Source organism: Aedes albopictus, chromosome 1, assembly GCF_035046485.1.
Source record: "Aedes albopictus strain Foshan chromosome 1, AalbF5, whole genome shotgun sequence".
Classification (NCBI taxonomy): Eukaryota; Metazoa; Arthropoda; class Insecta; order Diptera; family Culicidae; genus Aedes; species Aedes albopictus.
Window position 1 is genome coordinate 39,521,064 of NC_085136.1, and position 22,262 is coordinate 39,543,325.

Genomic DNA, 22,262 nt, shown 5'->3' on the forward strand with positions numbered 1-22,262 from the left:
TGATCTAGAATAGAGAACTAGAGTAGAGAAGCAAAGCAGTGAGTTAGTGATGAGAGCCAGAGTAGAGAGCTAGAGCAGAGACCTAGAGAAGTCAGCTACAACAACGGAGACCCAGAGGAGAGTGCTGAAATAGAGAATCTGAGCAGAAAGCTAAACCAGGAAGCTAGATCAGAGATCAAGAAGAGATGAATGAAGCTGTGAGCCAGAGTAGAGAGCTAGGAATAAGAGTTAGAATTGAGAGCTTAAGGGAGAGCTAGAGGAGAGGTCCAAAAAAGAGGGTAAGAGCAGATAGTTCTAGGAAAGCTAGAAAAGTACTGTTCCAGGCGACTCTCCCTAGGAGGAATTCCTTTTCGAACTCTTAAAGCACTGCTCAAAAGAAATCGAGGAAAAGTTTTCGAAAGAAGTTCTGACAGAATTGCTGAATGAACTCCTAAAAGAGTTTCCAAAGAGACTCGGGAGGAATTCTCAAAGAAAGTTGGGGAGGTATTTTCGAATGAACACTTGGAATGATTTATGAACAAATTCTTTGAAATGGTTACGAGCAAACTCTTTGGAGAATTGCAGAAGGAATTCCTGACAAAAAAAAAAACACTGGTTTCTGGAAGAAATTTCGAAGCAATTTACTATATCTAGGATAATTTTATTTAATAAAATGATCGTAGGAGATATTTCAAGAGATCATTGAGAAAGTTTGTGTTCTGATTCTTCTAATTGTTTCAAATATTTGAAACTAGTTTCTAAGCAGTGCTAAACTTTTTAGATTATGACATTTTCACAAAATATTCTTAGAATCATTTTAAAGAGATTGAAGAGTGCAAATTGCAATAGTCGACCTCATACTTAAGAAATTACGTGACCTAAACCGAAGAATCCACCTTGGATCTCAGATCCGAACCATCCACTTGACAGTTAACAATACAAATTTCTTCCCGCCAAAATGACAAGTAGAAACTACTCGGAGATACAATGTCAAGTCCCTCACAGCCCATTTCGTTGCCCATAAGGTCTGTGCGTAATCCTAGAACTCGTCGTAAAACAAGTGATTATGGATCGCGCACGCACTTGTGCCTTGTGTCATCTTGATGGACGCAACAAATGACACCCGACCAAGACTCCCGAAAACAGCAAGCGAAGAAAAAGACAAGCATCACACAAGCTTCTCTTATCGGCAATCGTTCCATCAAATCGTCACCATCAGAGCCGTTTAGGACCAAAAGAGAGGGCCCTTAAGCGGAGTTTATAGTCGTAAAAACCCGGGCTTAGTTGAAATCCTACACCTCGAACTGGATGGAAGCTCAGGCAGCAAACAAACAATCGGTTTGTTCCCGAAAGTGACGACGAAGGACCTGCTGGCAAAGGGCAACTCCACTCCCTCCATGCACAGCAAATAATGAGCATCAACAGGATCAATTAGCAGCCGTTACTGGCTGCACAGTTGTTGTTCCCGAGGACCGAGGTAGGTTTAGGAAGCACTTCGGTTGCTGCTGCGGAGAAGACGAAGACGTACGGTTGAAAAGGGACTCCTAAATCATTTGTCTTATCTATCAACTGCAACAGAAATATCTACTGCTTCTTGAGGTTGAGGAAAGCGTGCAGGATTGGGTGTGGATTTTTTTCATAGGTTTATCAATCTTTAAGGAACAATCTCTTCGAAAAAAAATAATCCGAAGAAAAACACACCCAAAGGATCTTTTGTTTGTTTTGCCAGGCAAAAAGAACTCGGTCTGGGTTGGCATAATACTGCGATCATTTTACGAAACCTCCGGACTCGTACCTACCAAATGCAAAACAGAGATGGGTCCCCTGCAAAGATTTTTTTTGTGCAACAAGAACCTGGTATGAAAATAGAAATGACACTGGAAAATGTTGATCTTCGGTTCATCTAGGACCGGGAATGCACCTTGCGCATGAATAAAGTCCCGGATCAAATGACGACGCAAATCTATTTTTGCCCGGCTCGGCTCGGAAAACGTTAACGAGACCATCTGTCACAAAGAAGGCAATTTCAATCAATTTTAAATAATTATCTCGAGCTTCATTTAATTCTTTCGAGCCCATTTCGGAGGGCAGTAAATTCGCTTCCAACTGAGCTCGAAGTCCCCCCGCCGGCCGCCTCGTACCTGATCTGATTCAGAGGAGGATTGAGAAAACAAGCCTCATCAAACGGGACGGGAGAACCTTTATTGGTGTGCCCCGGACTCAATTTAATCACCTCGGTGACGACGACGACGACAAAGGAGAATGACACGATCGATGGATGGTCGTTGTTGGTTGGTGGAAGAAGACCAAAATGATGATGATTATGGTCGAGCCTCATCGGCGTTGAAGAAACACCCAAAGAGAGAGGGGCAATTACAAATTAAACACCTGAGCGTTTTCTCGAGGTTGAACAGGGCACAGGAAACAAATGGAAGGAAATTACGGTTGAGGTGTAGCATGTTACAAAAGAGGGCTTTCTGGTGAGGGCTTTGAGTTAAACATTTACACATTTGGTTTTTAAGAAGAGAATGGTTTTTATTTAACAACACAATGTTCATAATCTTGTCTTCTTTGTATTCTCTGTCTCCTCTGTCTTCTCTGTCTTCTCTGTCACCTCTGTCTTCTCTGTCTTCTCTGTCTTCTCTGTCTTCTCTGTCTTCTCTGTCTTCTCTGTCTTCTCTGTCTTCCCTGTCTTCTCTGTCTTCTCTGTCTTCTCTGTCTTCTCTGTCTTCTCTGTCTTCTCTGTCTTCTCTGTCTTCTCTGTCTTCTCTGTCTTCTCTGTCTTCTCTGTCTTCTCTGTCTTCTCTGTCTTCTCTGTCTTCTCTGTCTTCTCTGTCTTCTCTGTCTTCTCTGTCTTCTCTGTCTTCTCTGTCTTCTCTGTCTTCTCTGTCTTCTCTGTCTTCTCTGTCTTCTCTGTCTTCTCTGTCTTCTCTGTCTTCTCTGTCTTCTCTGTCTTCTCTGTCTTCTCTGTCTTCTCTGTCTTCTCTGTCTTCTCTGTCTTCTCTGTCTTCTCTGTCTTCTCTGTCTTCTCTGTCTTCTCTGTCTTCTCTGTCTTCTCTGTCTTCTCTGTCTTCTCTGTCTTCTCTGTCTTCTCTGTCTTCTCTGTCTTCTCTGTCTTCTCTGTCTTCTCTGTCTTCTCTGTCTTCTCTGTCTTCTCTGTCTTCTCTGTCTTCTCTGTCTTCTCTGTCTTCTCTGTCTTCTCTGTCTTCTCTGTCTTCTCTGTCTTCTCTGTCTTCTCTGTCTTCTCTGTCTTCTCTGTCTTCTCTGTCTTCTCTGTCTTCTCTGTCTTCTCTGACTTGTCTGTATTCTCTGTCTTCTCTGTCTTCTCTGTCTTCTCTGTCTTATCTGTCTTCTCTGTCTTCTCTTTTGGCTTTGTCTTCTGTGTCTTCTCTGTTTTCTCTGTTTTCTCTGTCTTCTCTGTCTTCTGTGTCTTCTCGGTTTTCTCTTTTGGCTCTGTCTTCTCTGTCTTCTCTGTCTCCTCTGTCTTCTCTGGCTTCTCTGACTTCTCTGGCTTCTCTGGCTTCTCTGGCTTCTCTGGCTTCTCTGGCTTCTCTGGCTTCTCTGGCTTCTCTGGCTTCTCTGGCTTCTCTGGCTTCTCTGGCTTCTCTGGCTTCTCTGGCTTCTCTGTCTTCTCTGTCTTCTCTGTCTTCTCTGGCTTCTCTGGCTTCTCTGGCTTCTCTGGCTTCTCTGGCTTCTCTGGCTTCTCTGGCTTCTCTGGCTTCTCTGGCTTCTCTGGCTTCTCTGGCTTCTCTGGCTTCTCTGGCTTCTCTGGCTTCTCTGGCTTCTCTGGCTTCTCTGGCTTCTCTGGCTTCTCTGGCTTCTCTGGCTTCTCTGGCTTCTCTGGCTTCTCTGGCTTCTCTGGCTTCTCTGGCTTCTCTGGCTTCTCTGGCTTCTCTGGCTTCTCTGGCTTCTCTGGCTTCTCTGGCTTCTCTGGCTTCTCTGGCTTCTCTGGCCTCTCTGGCTTCTCTGGCTTCTCTGGCTTCTCTGTCTTCTCTGGCTTCTTTGGCTTCTCTGGCTTCTCTGGCTTCTCTGGCTTTTCTCCCAAGCAACACACATGTTATATAAAAGTTACGACAGCGCAAGTTTTGGTTGTATAGAAGATTATTTTACGTTATTTCAACAGAATGTTAGAATTACGTAAAATAAACTTCTATACAAACAAAACATGCGCTGTCGTAACTTTTATATAACATGTGTGTTGCTTGGGCTGGCTTCTCTGGCTTCTCTGGCTTCTCTGGCTTCTCTGGCTTCTCTGGCTTCTCTGGCTTCTCTGGCTTCTCTGGCTTCTCTGGCTTCTCTGGCTTCTCTGGCTTCTCCGGCTTCTCTGGCTTCTCTGGCTACTCTGGCTTCTCTGGCTACTTTGGCTTCTCTGGCTTCTCTGGCTTCTCTGGCTTCTCTGGCTTCTCTGGCTTCTCTGGCTTCTCTGGCTTCTCTGGCTTCTCTGGCTTCTCTGGCTTCTCTAGCTTCTCTGGCTTCTCTGGCTTCTCTGGCTTCTCTGGCTTCTCTGGCTTCTCTGGCTTCTCTGGCTTCTCTGGCTTCTCTGGCTACTCTGGCTTCTCTGGCTTCTCTGGCTTCTCTGGCTTCTCTGGCTTCTCTGGCTTCTCTGGCTTCTCTGGCTTCTCTGGCTTCTCTGGCTTCTCTGGCTTCTCTGGCTTCTCTGGCTTCTCTGGCTTCTCTGGCTTCTCTGGCTTCTTTGGCTTCTCTGGCTTCTCTGGCTTCTCTGGCTTCTCCGGCTTCTCTGGCTTCTCTGGCTTCTCTGGCTTCTCTGGCTTCTCTGGCGTCTCTGGCGTCTCTGGCTTCTCTGGCTTCTCTGGCTTCTCTGGCTTCTCTGGCTTCTCTGGCTTCTCTGGCTTCTCTGGCTTCTCTGGCTTCTCTGGCTTCTCTGGCTTCTCTGGCTTCTCTGGCTTCTCTGGCTTCTCTGGCTTCTCTGGCTTCTCTGGCTTCTCTGGCTTCTCTGGCTTCTCTGGCTTCTCTGGCTTCTCTGGCTTCTCTGGCTTCTCTGGCTTCTCTGGCTTCTCTGGCTTCTCTGGCTTCTCTGGCTTCTCTGGCTTCTCTGGCTTCTCTGGCTTCTCTGGCTTCTCTGGCTTCTCTGGCTTCTCTGGCTTCTCTGGCTTCTCTGGCTTATCTGGCTTCTCTGCCTTCTCTGCTTCCTCTGTCTTCTCTGTCTTCTCTGTCTTCTCTATCTTCTCTGTCTTCTTTGTCTTGTTATGTTCTTATCGTTTATCATTTCTATTTTGTTGTCATTGTTTGCGTGAGTTCCTATTTCATTTATTAAAAAAAATCATCTTGATTGAATGACTTGTCAGATTCATTGTCTGAAACTTTCCATATCGCTTGTCTCCCCGGAACCCTCAATATGTGTCAAATCTGTCAACGCAGTATACATTTTTCTCTACCATCTTCTTGCAAATGACGCTCCTGCATCGAAACTCCCTTTCAATCATGCTCTTCCCCACTCCCACCACCAGTCAGCACAGTTCCACTCAAGCCACCGTTACCGTCCGTCCACCCGATTAAATAATACGACGCAGTTTGCGCAGATCGCGCCCTCAAATGTGGCCGTTGCTAAACCGGTTTACCACTTGGACGAACGAATGGAAGATTGTCTTTATTGACCCCCTCCAGCTCTCCAGCCATCCAGCTCGCCGTCGTCCAGTTAAGCCCTTACGACGATCACCGCTGGTGCTAGTGCTGCTGCCGCTGCACATCTCGCCTCCTCTAGAGATGGCATATTGTTATCATCTCGTTGCTTAGGGGAATTGGGGGTAATATGAACACCCTAAGCGTTTCTCGTCTTTTCCAATAGAAATATGACAAAATCTTTCTTTTTTACCCTGTTACATCGTAGATGGTAATATATTCTAAGAGTTCTGGAAGAAAATAATGATAAAAAGTACAATTTTCTTACATTATTTTCGATTGCAAAAAATGCAAGAAAACAGAGTCATGAAAAATAGTGTGGGTAAAATGAACAATCGATGGGGGTAAAATGAACATGTCTTCAAAAACTAGCTTAAATGTTTAATTTCGATATATTCAAGTATAGGTCACCAAATTCAATGTAAACTTTATATGCTTCACTTTTAAAATTTTTGATATAAAATTTGGAATGTGCTGAAATCATTATTTGTAAAAAATGTACTAAAATAAGCGGTTTTAAGGATAAAAATCTTATTTTATAAGCGCAAAATATTTTTTTCTTAACTTTTTGCTCTAGTTGTGTCATAATATGTATTCTAGATCTCAATATACCGAGATTGCACAAAATTTTATAAAAATTGGATAAAGTTTGAACCAGCTGTTCATTTTACCCCCAAGTCGTGCTGGTTTTAAAGTTGTTCCTAAAATTGTATTGAAAGCATAACCTAATTATTTTTTTCAACTGAATATTGTTTTTTGGGAGTACATTATTGGAATATGACATTACATATATCATATTCTGCGAAAAATATACGAATGGACCTTAATTCAGATAAGTTCAATTTTACATCAGTGCATATTTTTCACGTGGCTTTTGAACTTTTCGATATAATTAAGTGGTTTATTTAATTTTAAAGTTCAAAATCTGCAGAAGTATAATGGTTTACGCTATCAAACAGAATCCAATCGTTAAAACATGCAGAAATACGCTAATTGCTGTAAAACACCCCCCTGTTCATTTTACCCCCCCTGTTCATTTTACCCACAATTCCCCTACCCCTTCTTGACCAGCCCCTTCACGCCACACGGGACAAACGACCAGTCACTCTACTCCACATCAGACAGAGTGCAGTAGTGCCTGTGGCAGTGGTTCAGACGTGTTCCCCCCTGCGGGCTGTCCATAAACCACGTGGTCATTAGGGGGGGGGGGTTCGGCCAATGACCATTTTGTATGGATTAATCAAAAATTTTGTATGGACTAATGACCACGCGGGGGGAGGGGGGGGTGGGGGGGGTTGAAAAGTCCCAAAAAAATGACCACGTGGTTTATGGACAGCCCCCTGCTGACCAAGATCTCCTCCCGTGATGGGTTTCGCCCCCTCCCCCCTTTCAACCGTTTCATCCTCCCCACGCGCTTCAAGTTTACGCGCGTCCAGGTGCTCGCTTGTCTCGAACCTGACCTCAGAAAATCTACTTCTGCTCGTACAGTCCAGTCAGACAACGCAGCGCGCAGCATCAGCCGTCAGCTAAGCCGTCCGTAACGATTAATCGAAAGACCAGTAGCTGCTGAAAGCGGACCGATCGACCAACCGACCGACCTGTGCACTACTTTCCCCCACAACCAACCCCCGTCGGAACAGACAATGATCCTCTTGTTTATTGTTATTACTTTTTATAATTTATATGATTTTTCATTTTTACTCGCCTTTGCTTTGGCTCGCTTTTCTCCGATCACTGACCGTTTTCGTGATCTTGAGAGTCTCGTCGGGAACAGAAGCCCGCAACACGAAATCCGTGCCCGTGATGAGTGCCGTCTGCTGGAGTCCCGCCGTGTACCGACTCTGTGTACTACTGTTCATACTTATATGCACAAGTTAATTTCAATGTTTTTTTTTCAGATCTAGAAAAGAGTTTCGAAAAAAAAAATCTGATGAGGAACTTCTATAAACTTAGCAGAAATCTTTGAATTTATTAATGTGGATAATCCACAAGGACTCGCGAATCAAAACTACATCAGCACTCAAGGAAAATATTCCATACGGCATTCAAAACTTGCTAGGAGAATTGTCCAGAAAACTACTAGAAAATTTCGTGGCGAAATGGCCAAGGAACCTTTAAGAAATTCTTCTTTAGTACTCTGAAATGACTTAGAAGCCCTCCTATAACGCCCCTAACCTTCCGAACCAACCCCCCCCAATTTAATTCAATTTACCCTTATTAATTGAAACCAAAAAGAGGTATGCCACTGTCACGCTCTCACAAAAACGCCTCAAAAACCACCTTTCATTGCCTATACTGCTACTGAAACTTCTAATCGCCCTGTAACGTCTAATGGCCTGAAAACCATCCCACTCCGTAAACCACCCCTGAAACCTCCTGAAACTACCTGTAATACCTTGAACCCACAAGAAATCCTCTGAAATTGCTCCGAAACACTCCTGAAACCCCCAGTACCCCCTGCAACGCACCGATGAAAATTCCACAAAACTCCCTGAAACACCTCTGAAAACTTTCTGTAACGCCGCTGAAATCAACTCAAAGTCCTCTGATACTTCATGAAACGGCTTCGATACTCCTCTGAAATCCCCTGTAACACCCCTCAAACTAATAACCCAAAAATGTCCCTGAAACTTCATGTAACGCTCTTAAAACCTGGTGAAAACTTCCCGGAACCCCATTAAACGCCTCCAGAAACTCCATGAAACCCTCTCATTCCCACTGTACCGTCCATGAAACCTTCTAAAAACCCCCTTACATCCCCGAAACCCTCGAAACCGCCCTGATAGGCTCTCAAAACTCTCTGTAACCCTGATCATCATAAAGTTTTCAGTTTTTAAAAATGTTTTAGGAACCTAAACGAAGACTTCAGAGGGCCTCATAGGCCCTGAAAATAGGCCTTGAAACGTCTTTGAAACCCCGTGAAACCATCTGTCATCTGTCGCCCTTTAAGATGCCTTTAAATGCTCTAAAACGCCCGAAAACACATATGTAACCACCTGAAGTTCTCTTGAAATCCTCTAGAGTACGTCCCGTCAAAGCAACCAGCTGCTTGTATCCTATGCCTGTAAATTATAATTTAGTTGTTTCTGTTTTTGTTGGAGTTTTTGAGTGGAACTTACATACAGTTTTTAGGCCGAAACGTCGGGCAATGCAAATTTAATGGTTTGGATTCCCTAGACTGAGAAAGCCACAATTCCCATAGCAAACCAGTTCCAGTCGAAAATCCCTAGCGGAATAATTTATGATTCTATTTATAGAACAGGTAACCCAGTCAACCAATGCATTGCAATGATCGCATAAGATGTTGAATGAGATGTTAAAGTGGAGGCGATATGCGTAGATTTTACATGCGCCTAAATGGAGACATGTACGCGTATGACCTCCACATTATCATCTTATACAACATCATATACGATTACTGGTTGTCTGGGTAAGGATCATATGAAGCTATGGAGTCGCTTTATCATCTTTAATTCAGCAATTAATCATCACTTATGCAGCACCACAAAAAATAATTAAAATTTCTCTCACAGATATAGGATATAGGATACAGTTTATAGTGGCTGAAAGAGACATATATAAATAATTACTGATACTCGGAGTTTTCGGCTATTCAGTCTAATGATTTCAAACGGTAGTTTGTTAACTGCCCGACGTTTCGGCTGTTCTTGGCAGCCTTCTTCTAGGGGAAATTAAATCTATCGTTTACGTTTGTGAACATATATCGTGTGTTGGCTTGTCGTACATTTTTAGCGTGAATACTTGTGGGTGGTTTTAGTTTGCTACTATTTTTTTACGTTTTCACCACTGATCACGGTCACTGTTTAACTCACTACAATTACTAATTACACCGAATCGAGCTTCGGTGTCGCTTACCATAGCATCTGCTCCACCTAGAATGGTATGTAGGAGAACAAGTTATATACCGTCATGTCGAATTAAATGTTGAACGGCTTTGAACAAAGGCTGTGCTGAGGTTGAATAAGCGATGTAAGTGCTGGGTACGAATGCATCTGGGTACGAATGCATGCCTTAGCTGTCAAAACATCGTTGTTTTGTATATAGATTCTGATAATCGTGAATATTTGGAAAAGTGACGCAAAATGAATAAAAAATACAGGTAAATATTCATAAAATACCACTAAGGCGTGGAAAACATGTATCTTCTATCTATTTTTTGAGAACGGCAGCAGTTTCGTCGTCGTCGAAACGGTAAAACGAGGGAAACCGTAATCTCTATTGTCATTTCGGAATTGGTGTTTTATAACCCGTAAGAGATCTTTTTAATGCTTGATTCCTAATATTATGTTCAATTGCCAATTTCCGTAATGCTTATCTTGCTGGTTCATTGTATAAGTTTGATTAAGGGCTGAGTAGTAGTGACAAACGATGGATTTCCTCTTCCGCCGGCTCATCAGGTTGCGCATCATGGACTCATACCATCACCTTCACTGCCGAAGGAACTGGAACCTGTCGATTATCTTTCCCCTGGTAATTGTTTAACACCAGGGATATCGTTGATGCCCTACAATTACTCAAATAAAATATTTAGTCAAGCGCACAGCAGTTGTGAAATCCAGCGTTCGATGATGGGAGAGGACTAGATCTTTCTTCTATGATTTTAGAAAATTTGACCTTCAACACTTCACGGTCCATTTTTGGGATTTTTTATAACCCGCATAACATTTTCACTGATGGTTTGTTATAGCCATTAAAGGTTGAATAAAATAGCTCTAGTGCTAAATATTCAATATTGAAGATAAGCTGGTTAAAGAAATGTAGAGTAGATGGATAATCTTCTATTGAGTAAACATATTCAGCATACGATAATAGGCTGTACAAGAAATACACCACACACGCAACAATCTACTATTCAACTCCATATTCAGGTTTTGTCTTATTCAGTTATTGACACCAACCATAGTTCAGTTATGATTCTCACTGTTCACAACCGCATGACGTAAACAGTGAAAATATATGTCCTTTGCTTTTTAATGAACAAGCTGCCATCTTTTGCCAGAATCGCAAGAACTAATGTCAGTTATTGTGAGTTTTAATTTAACGTTTGCCTTTTACGTCCACTACTACACATAATGACCCTTGTAATGACGTATACTTGTAGAGACGTATACACTAGCAATTATCAAAATGATCGACTACCAGCGCTTCTAGTGGACTGATCACGACATTAACATGAAATTCAAATTCATCGTTAAATACATACATGTGAAAAGCTCTATTGAAGAGTATTTGGTCTGTTTATCTGTCAAGTCCTTTAAGAGTCCTACACACTAATCAAACGATTGGTCAAACCTCGTGTAAATAACAACAAGCTCGCTCAAATTGACGCAACAAACGATCAAACGTAGCACAAAGGCACCGTAAAGGCTTGGTATGTTGCGCAATTCAGATCCCAGTGTGATCCACTAGCCTCTGCCCAGCAACTCCTAACCCTACTTCCACTTCCACCGGCTGGAAACTACGAGCAACCTTTGGGAAGATCGGTTAACCAACCGCGGTGGGAACTTTGGTCGTAGGCTGACAGGGACGAGGGGAGGTGGTTTGCTTCTGCAAACCTGAGCGTCTGTTCTCCAGGAGGAACGGCTCTCACTACAGCGTCTGATCCCCATGTTAGGGGTGGCTGATCAACGTCCAAGTGTCAGGGAAGGACTCAAGGCTCAATACCCAAGTAACAATCCTAATTCTATTTGGTTTTATTTGTTTTTGTGATAGTTTTATCGGAACATTGCATATTCTAGTTGATCTTATCGGAGTTTCAGCTGAGCATAACTATTCTTCATCAATATGTGGTTTTAAAAACACCTCCAAGTATACTTGAGGTTCAGTTCATAAAACCATAAACACAACAAGAACTGTTGAACTTATTTTCAGTTTTATAAGGTTCTTGTAGTTATCTTCAATCATCCGTTCTCGATCAAGAGCAACTGTTCTCGCATGAGAACAGTTTGGTACATGAAAAATACAAAAAAAAAACTCAAGCATCAGAATTTGATTCTCATCGTTCCATTATTGCTGCCGATCAAGAACACCTACCCGGAAACCCAACCGCGACGCGGTGCAGTGCCAAGTTCCTCCGGTTGCAGCATCCGAAATGAGGTTGGTTTGGTCATCCAGGACGCCGATTCCCTTGTAATCGGGAGTCAAATAATCGACCTGTAAAATCACTTACCTGTTGGAAATGTTGACCGGAGGGATAAGGCGCTGCACCACATCAAGGCCGGTTCCCGAAAAAGGTCTGCCTGGTTGGCAACGGTACCGGGCTGATGATTAAATTTATCGCACGAAGTTCACAAAATCCACCGCGGTGCGATAATTTATTGTTTGTTTACAATTTGGCGTACATGATTTATGACGTTCTCGGCGGAGTTTGCATAAACCTACATCAAGAACGTTATAAACCTGAGTACTCTTGAATAATACTTCTTACCCTTGCATAAGATGAAATAAATTTCAGACGTTCTTGATGGAGGCCAACCAGGCTGCATTGAGAACGTTATAAATCCTAGTATTATTGAGTTATGCTTTTAGCTCTGGCATGAGTTGAAAGAAATTTAAGACGATCTTATGGTGATGTTGATTAAAACCATCGATGATGGACCGACCACCGGCCTAGATTTCAACGGAAGCCATGTTGAGAAAACTCATGAGCAATGTTCGCATGACCAGGAATAATATTTTTAAATATTTTATTATTGCGTTATAATGGAAGCGCGTTGCAATTTTTGGAAGTATCTTGCAACATATATACGATAAATTTTGCTTGGCATTGGGCATCCTCGCTACATCCCGGAAATATTTCCAATTTGTGTAATAAATTAATCCCGATTACAATAATGTGTCATTTGCATTGTGTTTTTAATTTCAATTTAATTCACCAAACTTTTCTGTCGACATAAAAACTGCATCAGTAACAACACACGGTGTCAAAATTTCGATTATTATCGAACATTCATGTACCTCGGATTTTTCTTCGAAAATGATTAGTATATGGGCTACATATTCATAATCGGATAACTAGAAAATATTTCATCGGCGAAAATTTTTCCATACATTTTGTATGGGAGGTTTTTTGGGCTAAAATAGTAATTATTGATTTTTTTAGTATGGAAAATAGCTAAAAACTCGTCTAACTCAAATTTTTCCCCGATAGAATATTTTCAAATTTTGCATTTATAAATTGTAGCCGAAATTCTAACATTCTCTGAAGAAATATCCGAGGTACATGAAAGTTCGATAATAATCAAAATTTTGACACCGTGCAACACTGACAAATTTATGATCGTTTTATCGTGCACTTGAAAAATTCTGCAAGGAGAGAGCAATTCGCCTTGAGGACAACTTGGGAAGTACAACAAGTTTTAAGAGAAATTTAAAAACAACTCTCCAAGAGCATCTTAGGATGGGCCTCTTTGATCTTATGGCGGGTTCATGGTTGAGTTGATGTCGTGTTGTAGAGCAATTTGGTTTATGCATGGTTTTAAAGCACAGCTTGGAGGCGAATGAATTAAAATTAATAAATTTAAAGCCTCAAAAAAAAAAAAAAAAAAAAAAAAAAAAAAAAAAAAGCACAGGTGTTGAAGAATACTTCAAAAGCATTATAAAATTAATTTTGTTACTTGGGTAGACTGTGCACTATGGTCCTCCGGAAAGTAGGGGGTTGGTGTTCGGCCCTTCGAGCTAGCCGTGGCACCAACATCAACCCCGACCACTACCTGGTGATGGTCAAACAGCGTCCAAAACTTTCCGACTTCAACAATATACGGTACCGGCGACCGCCACGGTACAACCTAGAGCGACTAAAACCACCGGATGTCGCATCAGCATACGCGCAGAATCTGGAAGTCGCGTGTCCAGATATATGCTGGGATAAAGACGGAGGCCTCTTGACGGACGGACGTGAGGTGATCGAAAGGTGGAAGCAGCACTTCGATCAGCACCTGAACGGCGTGGAGAACGTAGGCACGGGAGCTCAACGACAACGCCAGTACAGCGGAGAACGGAAATGAACCTACTCCCACGCTGAGGGATGTTAAGGATGCCATTCACCAGCTCAAAACCAACAAAGCAGCTGGTAAGGATGGTATCGCAGCTGAAGGTGGCCCAGAAAAGTTGGCCACCTGTCTGCATCGGCTGATAGTCAGGATCTGGGAAACCGAACAGCTACCGGAGGAGTGGAAGGAAGCGGTTATCTGTCCCATTCACAAGAAAGGCGACAGTTTGGAATGTGAGGACTTTAGGGCTATCACTAGTTTGAATGCTGCCTACAAAGTGCTATCCCAGATCATCTTCCGTCGTCTGTCACCTAAAACGAATGAGTTCGTGGGAAGTTATCAAGCCGGCTTCATCGACGGCCGGTAGACAACGGACCAGATCTTCAACGTACCGCAAATCCTCCAGAAATTCCGCGAATACCAGGTCCCAAGGCATCACCTGTTCATCGACTTCAAAGCGGCATACGACAGTATTTATCGACCACGCAGAGCTATGTAGAATCATGGACAAAAACGGCTTTCCTGGGAAGCTGACTAGACTGATTAAAGCAACGATGGACGGTGTGCAAAACTGCGTAAGGGTTTCGGGTGAACTATCCAGTTCGTTCGAATCTCGCCGGGGCCTGCGACAAGGTGACGGACTCTCATGCCTACTCTTCAACATCGCTCTGGAAGGTGTGATGCGACGAGCCGGGCTCAACAGCCGGAACGATTTTCACAAAATCCGGTCAATTTGAATGCTTTGCGGACGACATGGACATGATCGCTAGAACATTTGGAACGGTGGCAGAGCTGTACACCCGCCTAAAACGCGAAGCAGCAAAGGTCGGACTGGTGGTGAATGCCTCAAAAACATAGTACATGCTGGTAGGCGGAACCGAACACGACCGGATCCGTCTGGGTAGTAGTGTTACGATAGACGGGGATACTTTCGAGGTGCTGGAGGAATTCGTTTACCTCGGATCCTTACTGACGGCTGACAACAACGTGAGCCGTGAAATTCGGAGGCGCATCATCAGCGGAAGTCGGGCCTACTACGGGTGTTTGCGAACAACCGTCAAGTTTACCCCAATTTGCGCTAAAACACTGTATAACAGTTCCGAGGAGTACTCTCCTCTCAGTTAATTCCTACCGATCGTTCACGATCGCAGGTAGTCAGGAGATAGAGCGATAGATAGATCGATCGCAACGAGAAAATTTGAAATACAGATCCCCAGTTAGTGTACCACGAAGCTCGGTTGAATATAGTTTATTTTTTCCAAACCGCGTACCGCAGTGCCGAATTTCTCGTGCATCCGAAAGTGCAAGTGTACCTAGTGTCGAAGGAGTGAAGTGTGGCTCTGGGACTGCATTTTTTGCAACCTTTTTAATACAGTCCACTAGTGTGCTGCAGTCCAGAACATGGTCCTTCGAGCCGGATCTTAACCGGTGGACATTGGACAATTAAGTTGTGCGGTCGGTCGAAGTGCGCGCGTGGTTGAAGTGGTGGATAGATTCCACAGAAGAGTTGGCGTCATAAGCGGCAGATATCGGCGGCATTGTGCTGCTATTCATCATTGTTCCTGCGCTGGTGATGCTAAAACGTGGTTGAAGTCCACTGCGGCGGCGGAGTATTCCGAAGCTGAGGAAGAGTTGCTGCTGTTGCTTGCTGGTGCTGGGGCGGAGACGATCCTGTTGCTGCTGCTGATCGGCGGTCGTTGCATGCGGTGTGGCCAACAGGCCTGAGAAACACAGGGAAGTAATTGATTGCATGTTCTGTGGTGGCGTTCCTTGCATGTGGCGTCTCCATTTTGTGGGTGATTGTGGGGCGAACAAAGAGCTTAATAAATTGTGCAAATTGAATGCTTGAGCGTTTTCAATTCTGGACTTGTGGTCTGGATTGAGTCAATGTGTCCCTGATCTGACGGATTATCTGGTTTGGTTGGTCCCTTTGGTTGCTAGTCCGCTGATGTCCTCCTTATCGGCTGTCTATGGTTGCTAGTCTAGTCAATTCGGGTCGCGTCACTGTGGAACGTCGCGTTGGATCTACGAGGAGTATTCCGGTCGAGTGTGGCGATTAGTGAGTGACAAAAAGTGAAAAAGTGGGCTCCAATAATCAGCTTATTGCACTGCTAAGTTGCACAAAGTGAATGAATTTGCGAACTAGTGTGACAGTGTAGAACTTGAACGGTGAACTCTGAACATTCAGTGCGAAGTGCAAGCAGTGCTTTAAACTTGATTTGATTAGCTTGTGAAGTGGTGTTCAGCATGGCGGAAGAAGAAAGTTTGCGGGAGCTGAGTCGTGAAGAACGGCAGCTGAAGAATTCCCTGAAGGCAATTGTGAAATTCGTCAACGAGTTCCAGCGATCAACCCAGGAGAACCAAATTGAGGTGCGGTTGGAGGCGTTGGAGAATGTGATGCAGAAGTTCTACAGTGTACGCCGTAAGATCGAGATTGCCATGGACGAAGTAGATCCCGAAGAAGATGATGAAGACGTCAAGGAAACTGCAGAGGAACGCAAGAAACGCCTGGAAAAGGCAACCGCTATCCGTGAAGCCCAGTACGATGAAGCGATCCGTGTAGTGGAAGAGAAGTACTGTGAAGTTAAGGCTGCTCTAATATCGTTAAGACCGCCGAAGCCGAGTTCTTCCCAGTCGACTGCTGGAGTCCAAGCTCATGTGGATTCCGGGACATCGAGAGTCAAGCTGCCAGACATAAAGCTGCCATCCTTCAGCGGCAAGATCAAGGAGTGGATAACTTTCCGGGACACGTTTCGCAGCCTCATTCACAACAATCGCCAGCTGGCGCCGATCGACAAATTTACTTATTTGCGATCCTCTGTCCACGGCGATGCCCTACAAGAAATCTGCTCGGTGGAGCTCTCGGCGGAGAATTACGAAGTTGCTTGGAAGGCCCTAGAGAAGAAGTTTGAAAACAAAAAGCTCATCGTAAAGGCGCATCTGGATGCGATTTTTTCCGTGGAGCCGTTGCGACGAGAAAACTGCGATGCGTTGAATCACTTGATCAACGAGTTCGACAGGAACCTCCAAATGCTCAACAAAATTGGAGAAAACACGGCGAATTGGTCAACGATCCTTGCGTACATGCTCTGCTCTCGTCTAGACTCAGCCACCCTCCGGCTGTGGGAATCACATCACAACTCCAAAGATGTTCCGGAATTCGACGAGCTGTTGGAGTTTCTGCGTGATCACTGTCTTGTTTTGCAGTCCATCGCGCCTTGCAAGCCCATCGAATCCGAGCAGAAGCGTGCTCGAGTCACAACGACGTACACGTCATCCGAATCTGCACGAAAATGCCTGTTCTGTGCGGAGCCGTTCCATCTTCCCTTCAAATGCAACAAGTTCAAGGGCTTGACGATTAATCAGCGGGTAGAAGAGGCCAACAAGAAACGTCTGTGTCGCAACTGCTTATCCGCAGGTCACTACGCAGAAGGTTGCTCCAAGGGTTCCTGTACGAAGTGCGGCAGAAATCATCATACAATGCTGCATTTCGAGAACGCGCCAACGAGTCCGCGAGCACCGAAACCATCCGTTCCACAAACGCAAGATCAAACCCGCGCAGCAGGACAGACACAGCCACAACCAAGTCAAACACCACCAAAGGATCAGACACAAACACCCACTCAACCAGCTACACAAACCACAAACTCCTACCCAGTGATCCAATCAAGCTCTCAGCACACTCCCCCACAACCCACTACAGACCCACACGCCACTGTTACTCTGAAAGCTGTTAAGCAATCAGAAAATATGCAATCTCTCCCTCGACAAGTACTAATGTCAACCGCAATTGTTCGTGTGCAAGACCCGTTCGGAAACGTTTCGTTTGCTCGAACATTGCTGGACTCCTGTTCAGAGTTTTGCTACGTCACGACTAGCTTCTCCAAGAAGCTCAAGCTGAAGGAGACTCCAGCCCTCTTGAAAGTGGAAGGAATCGGCAGCGGAAGCGTCACATCGACGAAATCGGTGGAAGCAAGGATTCAACCTCGACAAGCAACACTCTCCGCCTTCGACGAAGATATGCAGTTCTACGTCCTGCCCAAGATCACCCGGACGTTGCCGATCAGCCCTGTCCAGGTGAAGGTACTGGAGATACCAAGCGACATCGTGTTGGCGGATCCGACCTTCGGAGAACCTGGTCCTATCGATATGATCATCGGTGCTGAATTCTACATCGATCTTCTTGCTGCGGGACGACGAAAGCTTTCCGATAGTGGTCCGACTCTGCGGGAAACCGTTTTCGGATGGATTGTGTCCGGTAGAGTTCCAGAAGTTCCTGCCAACATTCCAAGAACGTCGACTTTCGTCAGCACGATGGTTGATCTGCAAGAACTCATCGCCAAATTCTGGGAGCTGGAGACGTGTCATATCAACAGCACGAACTCAGTGGAGGAAACAGCGTGTGAGGAGATTTTCAACAGAACTACCACCCGAAACGAAGAAGGGAAGTTTGTCGTAGCCCTTCCACGAAAGGAGCACGTCATGGAGAAACTAGGCGAGTCCAAAAACATCGCTATCAAGCGGTTCCTGAGCCTCGAAAGGCGGCTGGACAGCGACCAGGAACTGAAGGCGATGTACACTGAGTTCATTCATGAATATCAGCTGATGGGACACATGAAGCAAGTCCCCGAGGAGACTGACAGTGAAGCACCAGTCTACTACTTGCCGCATCATGCGGTGTTGCGTCCAGACAGCACGACCACAAAACTTCGTGTTGTCTTTGATGCCTCGTGCCGCACATCAACGGGAGTGTCGCTCAACGACGCGTTAATGGTGGGCCCTGTAGTCCAGGATCCTCTCCTGGCGATTCTACTACGGTTTCGCCTCCATCGAATAGCGGTAGTGTCGGATGTGGCGAAAATGTACCGGATGGTGCTCACCCAACCGACCGATCATCCTCTTCACAAAATTGTGTGGCGTGATTCGAAAGACCAACCCCTGAAATTCTTCGAACTCACCACTGTCACATACGGAACGGCTAGCGCGCCGTATTTAGCGACAAGATGCCTCAAGAAGCTGGGCGAAGATTGTGCACCCACGCATCCAGTGGCATCTGAAGTGATCCAGCATGACTTTTACGTCGACGATATGCTGTCGGGCGCCGATAGCGTCGAGGAAGCCAAAACGTTGGTGAAGCAAGTCAAGGACGTGTCAGACTCGGCGGGATTTAGTCTCCGGAAATGGAATTCCAACTCAAGCGAAGTTCTCCGTAGCATTCCGAAGCACCTGCGAGATGATCGCTCCATGCTTGAGCTTGATTCGTCCAATGCAACAGTGAAAACATTGGGACTACGGTGGAATGTGAGCTCCGACGAATTCCACTTTTCCTTTCCTCAGTGGAAGTCCAATTCCTCGACCATCACCAAGCGAAGCATACACTCCGACGCAGCGTGCCTGTTCGATCCGTTAGGACTAGTCGGCCCGGTTGTTGTGCAGGCGAAAATCTTCATTCAGCAGCTTTGGCGGCTGAAATGCGGCTGGGATGACCCACTGGATGAGTCGATACAGGAAATGTGGAGAGAATATCGGCAGAACTTGATGGCACTCGAAACGCTTACTATTCCCCGCTGGGTTGGACTCAGCAACGATTGCGTTTCCGTTCAACTGCACGGATTCAGCGATGCGTCAACAGTAGCGTACGGAGCGTGTCTCTATCTCCGTTGCGTTGCCTCAGACGGGTCCGTTACTGTGCGGTTAATCACATCGAAGTCTCGAGTGGCTCCTCTTGAGAATCTGGAGCAAAAGAAGAAGAAAATGACAATTCCCCGGCTCGAGCTGTCGGCTGCACTCCTGTTAAGTCACCTCTACGAGAAGTTCGTCCAAGTCAAGGCTGTACCTACCGCGTTTTTCTGGACGGATTTCACAATTGTTAATCACTGGCTCGGATCTCCTCCGTCTCGTTGGCAAGTGTTCGTTGCCAACCGTGTATCGGAGATACAACATCTCACCCAAGGTGGAACGTGGAGCCATGTAGCGGGAATCGAGAATCCTGCGGACCTCATTTCTCGTGGGATGTCGCCAGCCCAACTCCAATACGAAAGGCGCTGGTTCGAAGGTCCCCAGTGGTTATTACAGGATCAATGCTATTGGCCTCAAGCGAGCCAAACCACCGAAGTTCTAGAAGACGTCACGCTTCTGGAAGAGCGTGCATCACAAGCGTTTCTCACACAGGGAGTTCCTCCGAATGAGCTGTTTGGACTACGATGGTCGTACCAGGAGCTGCAGCGCATTGTAGCCCTTCTGATCCGCTTCAAGCACAATACTACAAATCGAAGTTCGAAGCGAACTGGACCTGTCTCACTGGAAGAATTAGAGGAAGCACTGATCGTCCTAGTGCGTCAAGCTCAACAAGACAGCTTTCCGGAAGAAATGGCAGATCTTGGAAAACAAGGAGAAGTGAAATCATCGTCCAGGATCAGATCGTTGTACCCTATTATGAAGGCAGGCATCATATGCGTCGGTGGCTGTCTTGCCAATGCTCCAGTGCCAGAAACTCGAAAGCATCCGTTCATTTTGGATCATCGTCATCCACTAGCAATAGCGTTAGCTAGGCACTACCACTACAAGTTCTACCACGCTGGACAGCAACTACTAGTAGCAACCCTTCGCGAAAGATTCTGGCCAACGAATGCGAACAGCTTGGCGAGAAAGGTCATCCACGGATGCATTCCGTGTTTCCGAAGGAAACCAAAGGTCATCGATCAGCTTATGGCTGATTTACCAGTGGAGCGCGTCACTCCATCAGCTCCATTTTTGAAGGTCGGCGTGGACTACTGCGGACCTTTCCACATCAGCTACCCCAACCGGAAATCCAGCCCGGTGAAGTGCTACGTTGCAGTGTTTGTCTGCCTGTCGGTGAAGGCAATTCATCTAGAGCTCGTCGTGGATTTGACGACTCAGGCATTCATTGCGGCTTTAAGACGCTTCGTCGCTCGACGAGGCCGACCCCAGCTCATTATGTGCGACAACGCGACTACGTTTGTTGGAGCAAATCGAGAGTTGAAGGAGCTCTGCAAGCAGCTGAACGACAGAAAATTCCAAGATTCCGTTATCAAGGAAGCAGCGAACGATGGCATAGAATTCAAGTTCATCCCACCCCGGACGCCAAATTTCGGTGGTTTGTGGGAGGCCCAAGTGAAGTCCTTCAAAAACCACTTCAAGAAAGCAGTAGGACTCCGAACGTTGAAGAACGACGAAATGCTGACGGCTCTTGCCCAAATCGAAGCGGTCTTAAACTCTAGACCGATGACTGCTATCAGCAGCGATCCTACAGACTACGAGGCCCTAACCCCGGGGCATTTTCTAGTGCAGCGTCCGCTAACTGCTGTAGCGGATCGAACCTTCGACGATGTCTCCATCAACCACCTGAAGATGTGGGAGCAAGCGCAGTCTCTCACCCAGCAGTTCTGGATGAAGTACAGCACCCAGTACCTTTCTGATCTGCAGAATCGTGTCAAATGGACGAAGAAGAAGGCCGACATCGCTGTGGGTACGATGGTTCTTCTCAAGGAAGAGAACACACCTCCACTGAGGTGGCCACTTGGCAGAGTGGTAAAGGTGTTTCTTGGTACTGACGGACATGTTCGTGTTGTCACGGTACGTACCAAGGATGGTAGCTTCGACAGAGGCATCACCAAGGTCTGTCCCTTGCCTATTTGGGACAATGAAATTGCTCAACAAATCTCCAATCAATAAGCATTCTACGAGTGCTTCGCCTCTGACCCCATGGGTCACCTCGATGAAGTCCAAAGATCAGTCCGTCAGTCTACAAGTGGTGAAAGGTCAAGTCTCGTCAAGTATCGTCTGTGTATGTCTGTCCAAGTCCCTCGTCTTGGTAAAAGGTAACACTGAAGCAATTCAGTTCAGCATGGGAGATAGCATCTACTCCCGCTCCGGTGCACTGTGCACCTGCGTTGGCCACTTGGTCATCGCCAAGCAAAGTTCATTTCTAATCTCTTCTGTGTCTTCGGTAGCACTACACTCGCTACCACCGCATCCCCTGGAGACAGCCATGGTACCATCTCCAGGTCACCTCCCTCGTTTGGTTGGCAATGGGCCCGGCCAGCTCTACCGTCAATCGCTACGACCGAGGACAAGTTAGAAGCCTTCCACTGGAACCAATACCCGCAAGGCGCTACTCCAAGGAGAACTCTCAGGCACCACTACTGCCTTTGTGGGGAAATCACCAATCGATGCACTTTAACCACCACCCCGGCGGCGGCCCGTACAAGACGAAGCCGTCCAAGATGATCACTACCCAAGCAAATGCATCAACCGATGCAACCCGACAGACGAGAATATCGACCACCAATGAACCACGACGAGACGAAGAAGCAAATCCACAAGATGAAGAGAAGAAGCTGCACCCGCAGGATCCCGTCGCATGCGTACGCTGCAACCGCAGTACAACACGGTGCGACGACGAAACCGAGTAAGCCTACGAAGAAGCCCACGAAGAGAGTCGATTGAGGTCGACGATACCACATCCCAGATGAGACCAGACCCGAAGAGCCGGTAACCCATCGGCAATGATGACGTCATCGAAGACTACATACCCAACTCCGTGATCCAATATCTTGTGAACTACAGTGAATTATCAAATTGTATTCTTCTAATTTGCCACTTTTAGTT

At 45.7% G+C, this 22,262-nt stretch overlaps 1 protein-coding gene across 1 annotated transcript; it reads left to right on the forward strand.

Annotated features, from left to right (window-relative positions):
- Positions 1–15,878: 15,878 nt before the first annotated feature.
- Positions 15,879–22,066, forward strand: LOC134288295 (uncharacterized). Its single transcript, XM_062852688.1, has 3 exons — positions 15,879–21,269; positions 21,328–21,543; positions 21,605–22,066. The coding sequence occupies exons 1-3, from the start codon at positions 15,879–15,881 to the stop codon at positions 22,064–22,066; spliced, it is 6,069 nt and encodes a 2,022-aa protein (XP_062708672.1).
- Positions 22,067–22,262: the final 196 nt, after the last annotated feature.

Bases quoted from the DNA above. Each gene is read 5' to 3' on its own strand.
- LOC134288295 (XM_062852688.1), top strand. From the start codon at position 15,879: ATGGCGGAAGAAGAAAGTTTGCGGGAGCTGAGTCGTGAAGAACGGCAG. The intron at 21,270-21,327 runs GTCTGTCCCTTG...CCAATCAATAAG, and splicing joins TCGACAGAGGCATCACCAAG to CATTCTACGAGTGCTTCGCC. The intron at 21,544-21,604 runs GTTGGCCACTTG...TGTCTTCGGTAG, and splicing joins CCGGTGCACTGTGCACCTGC to CACTACACTCGCTACCACCG.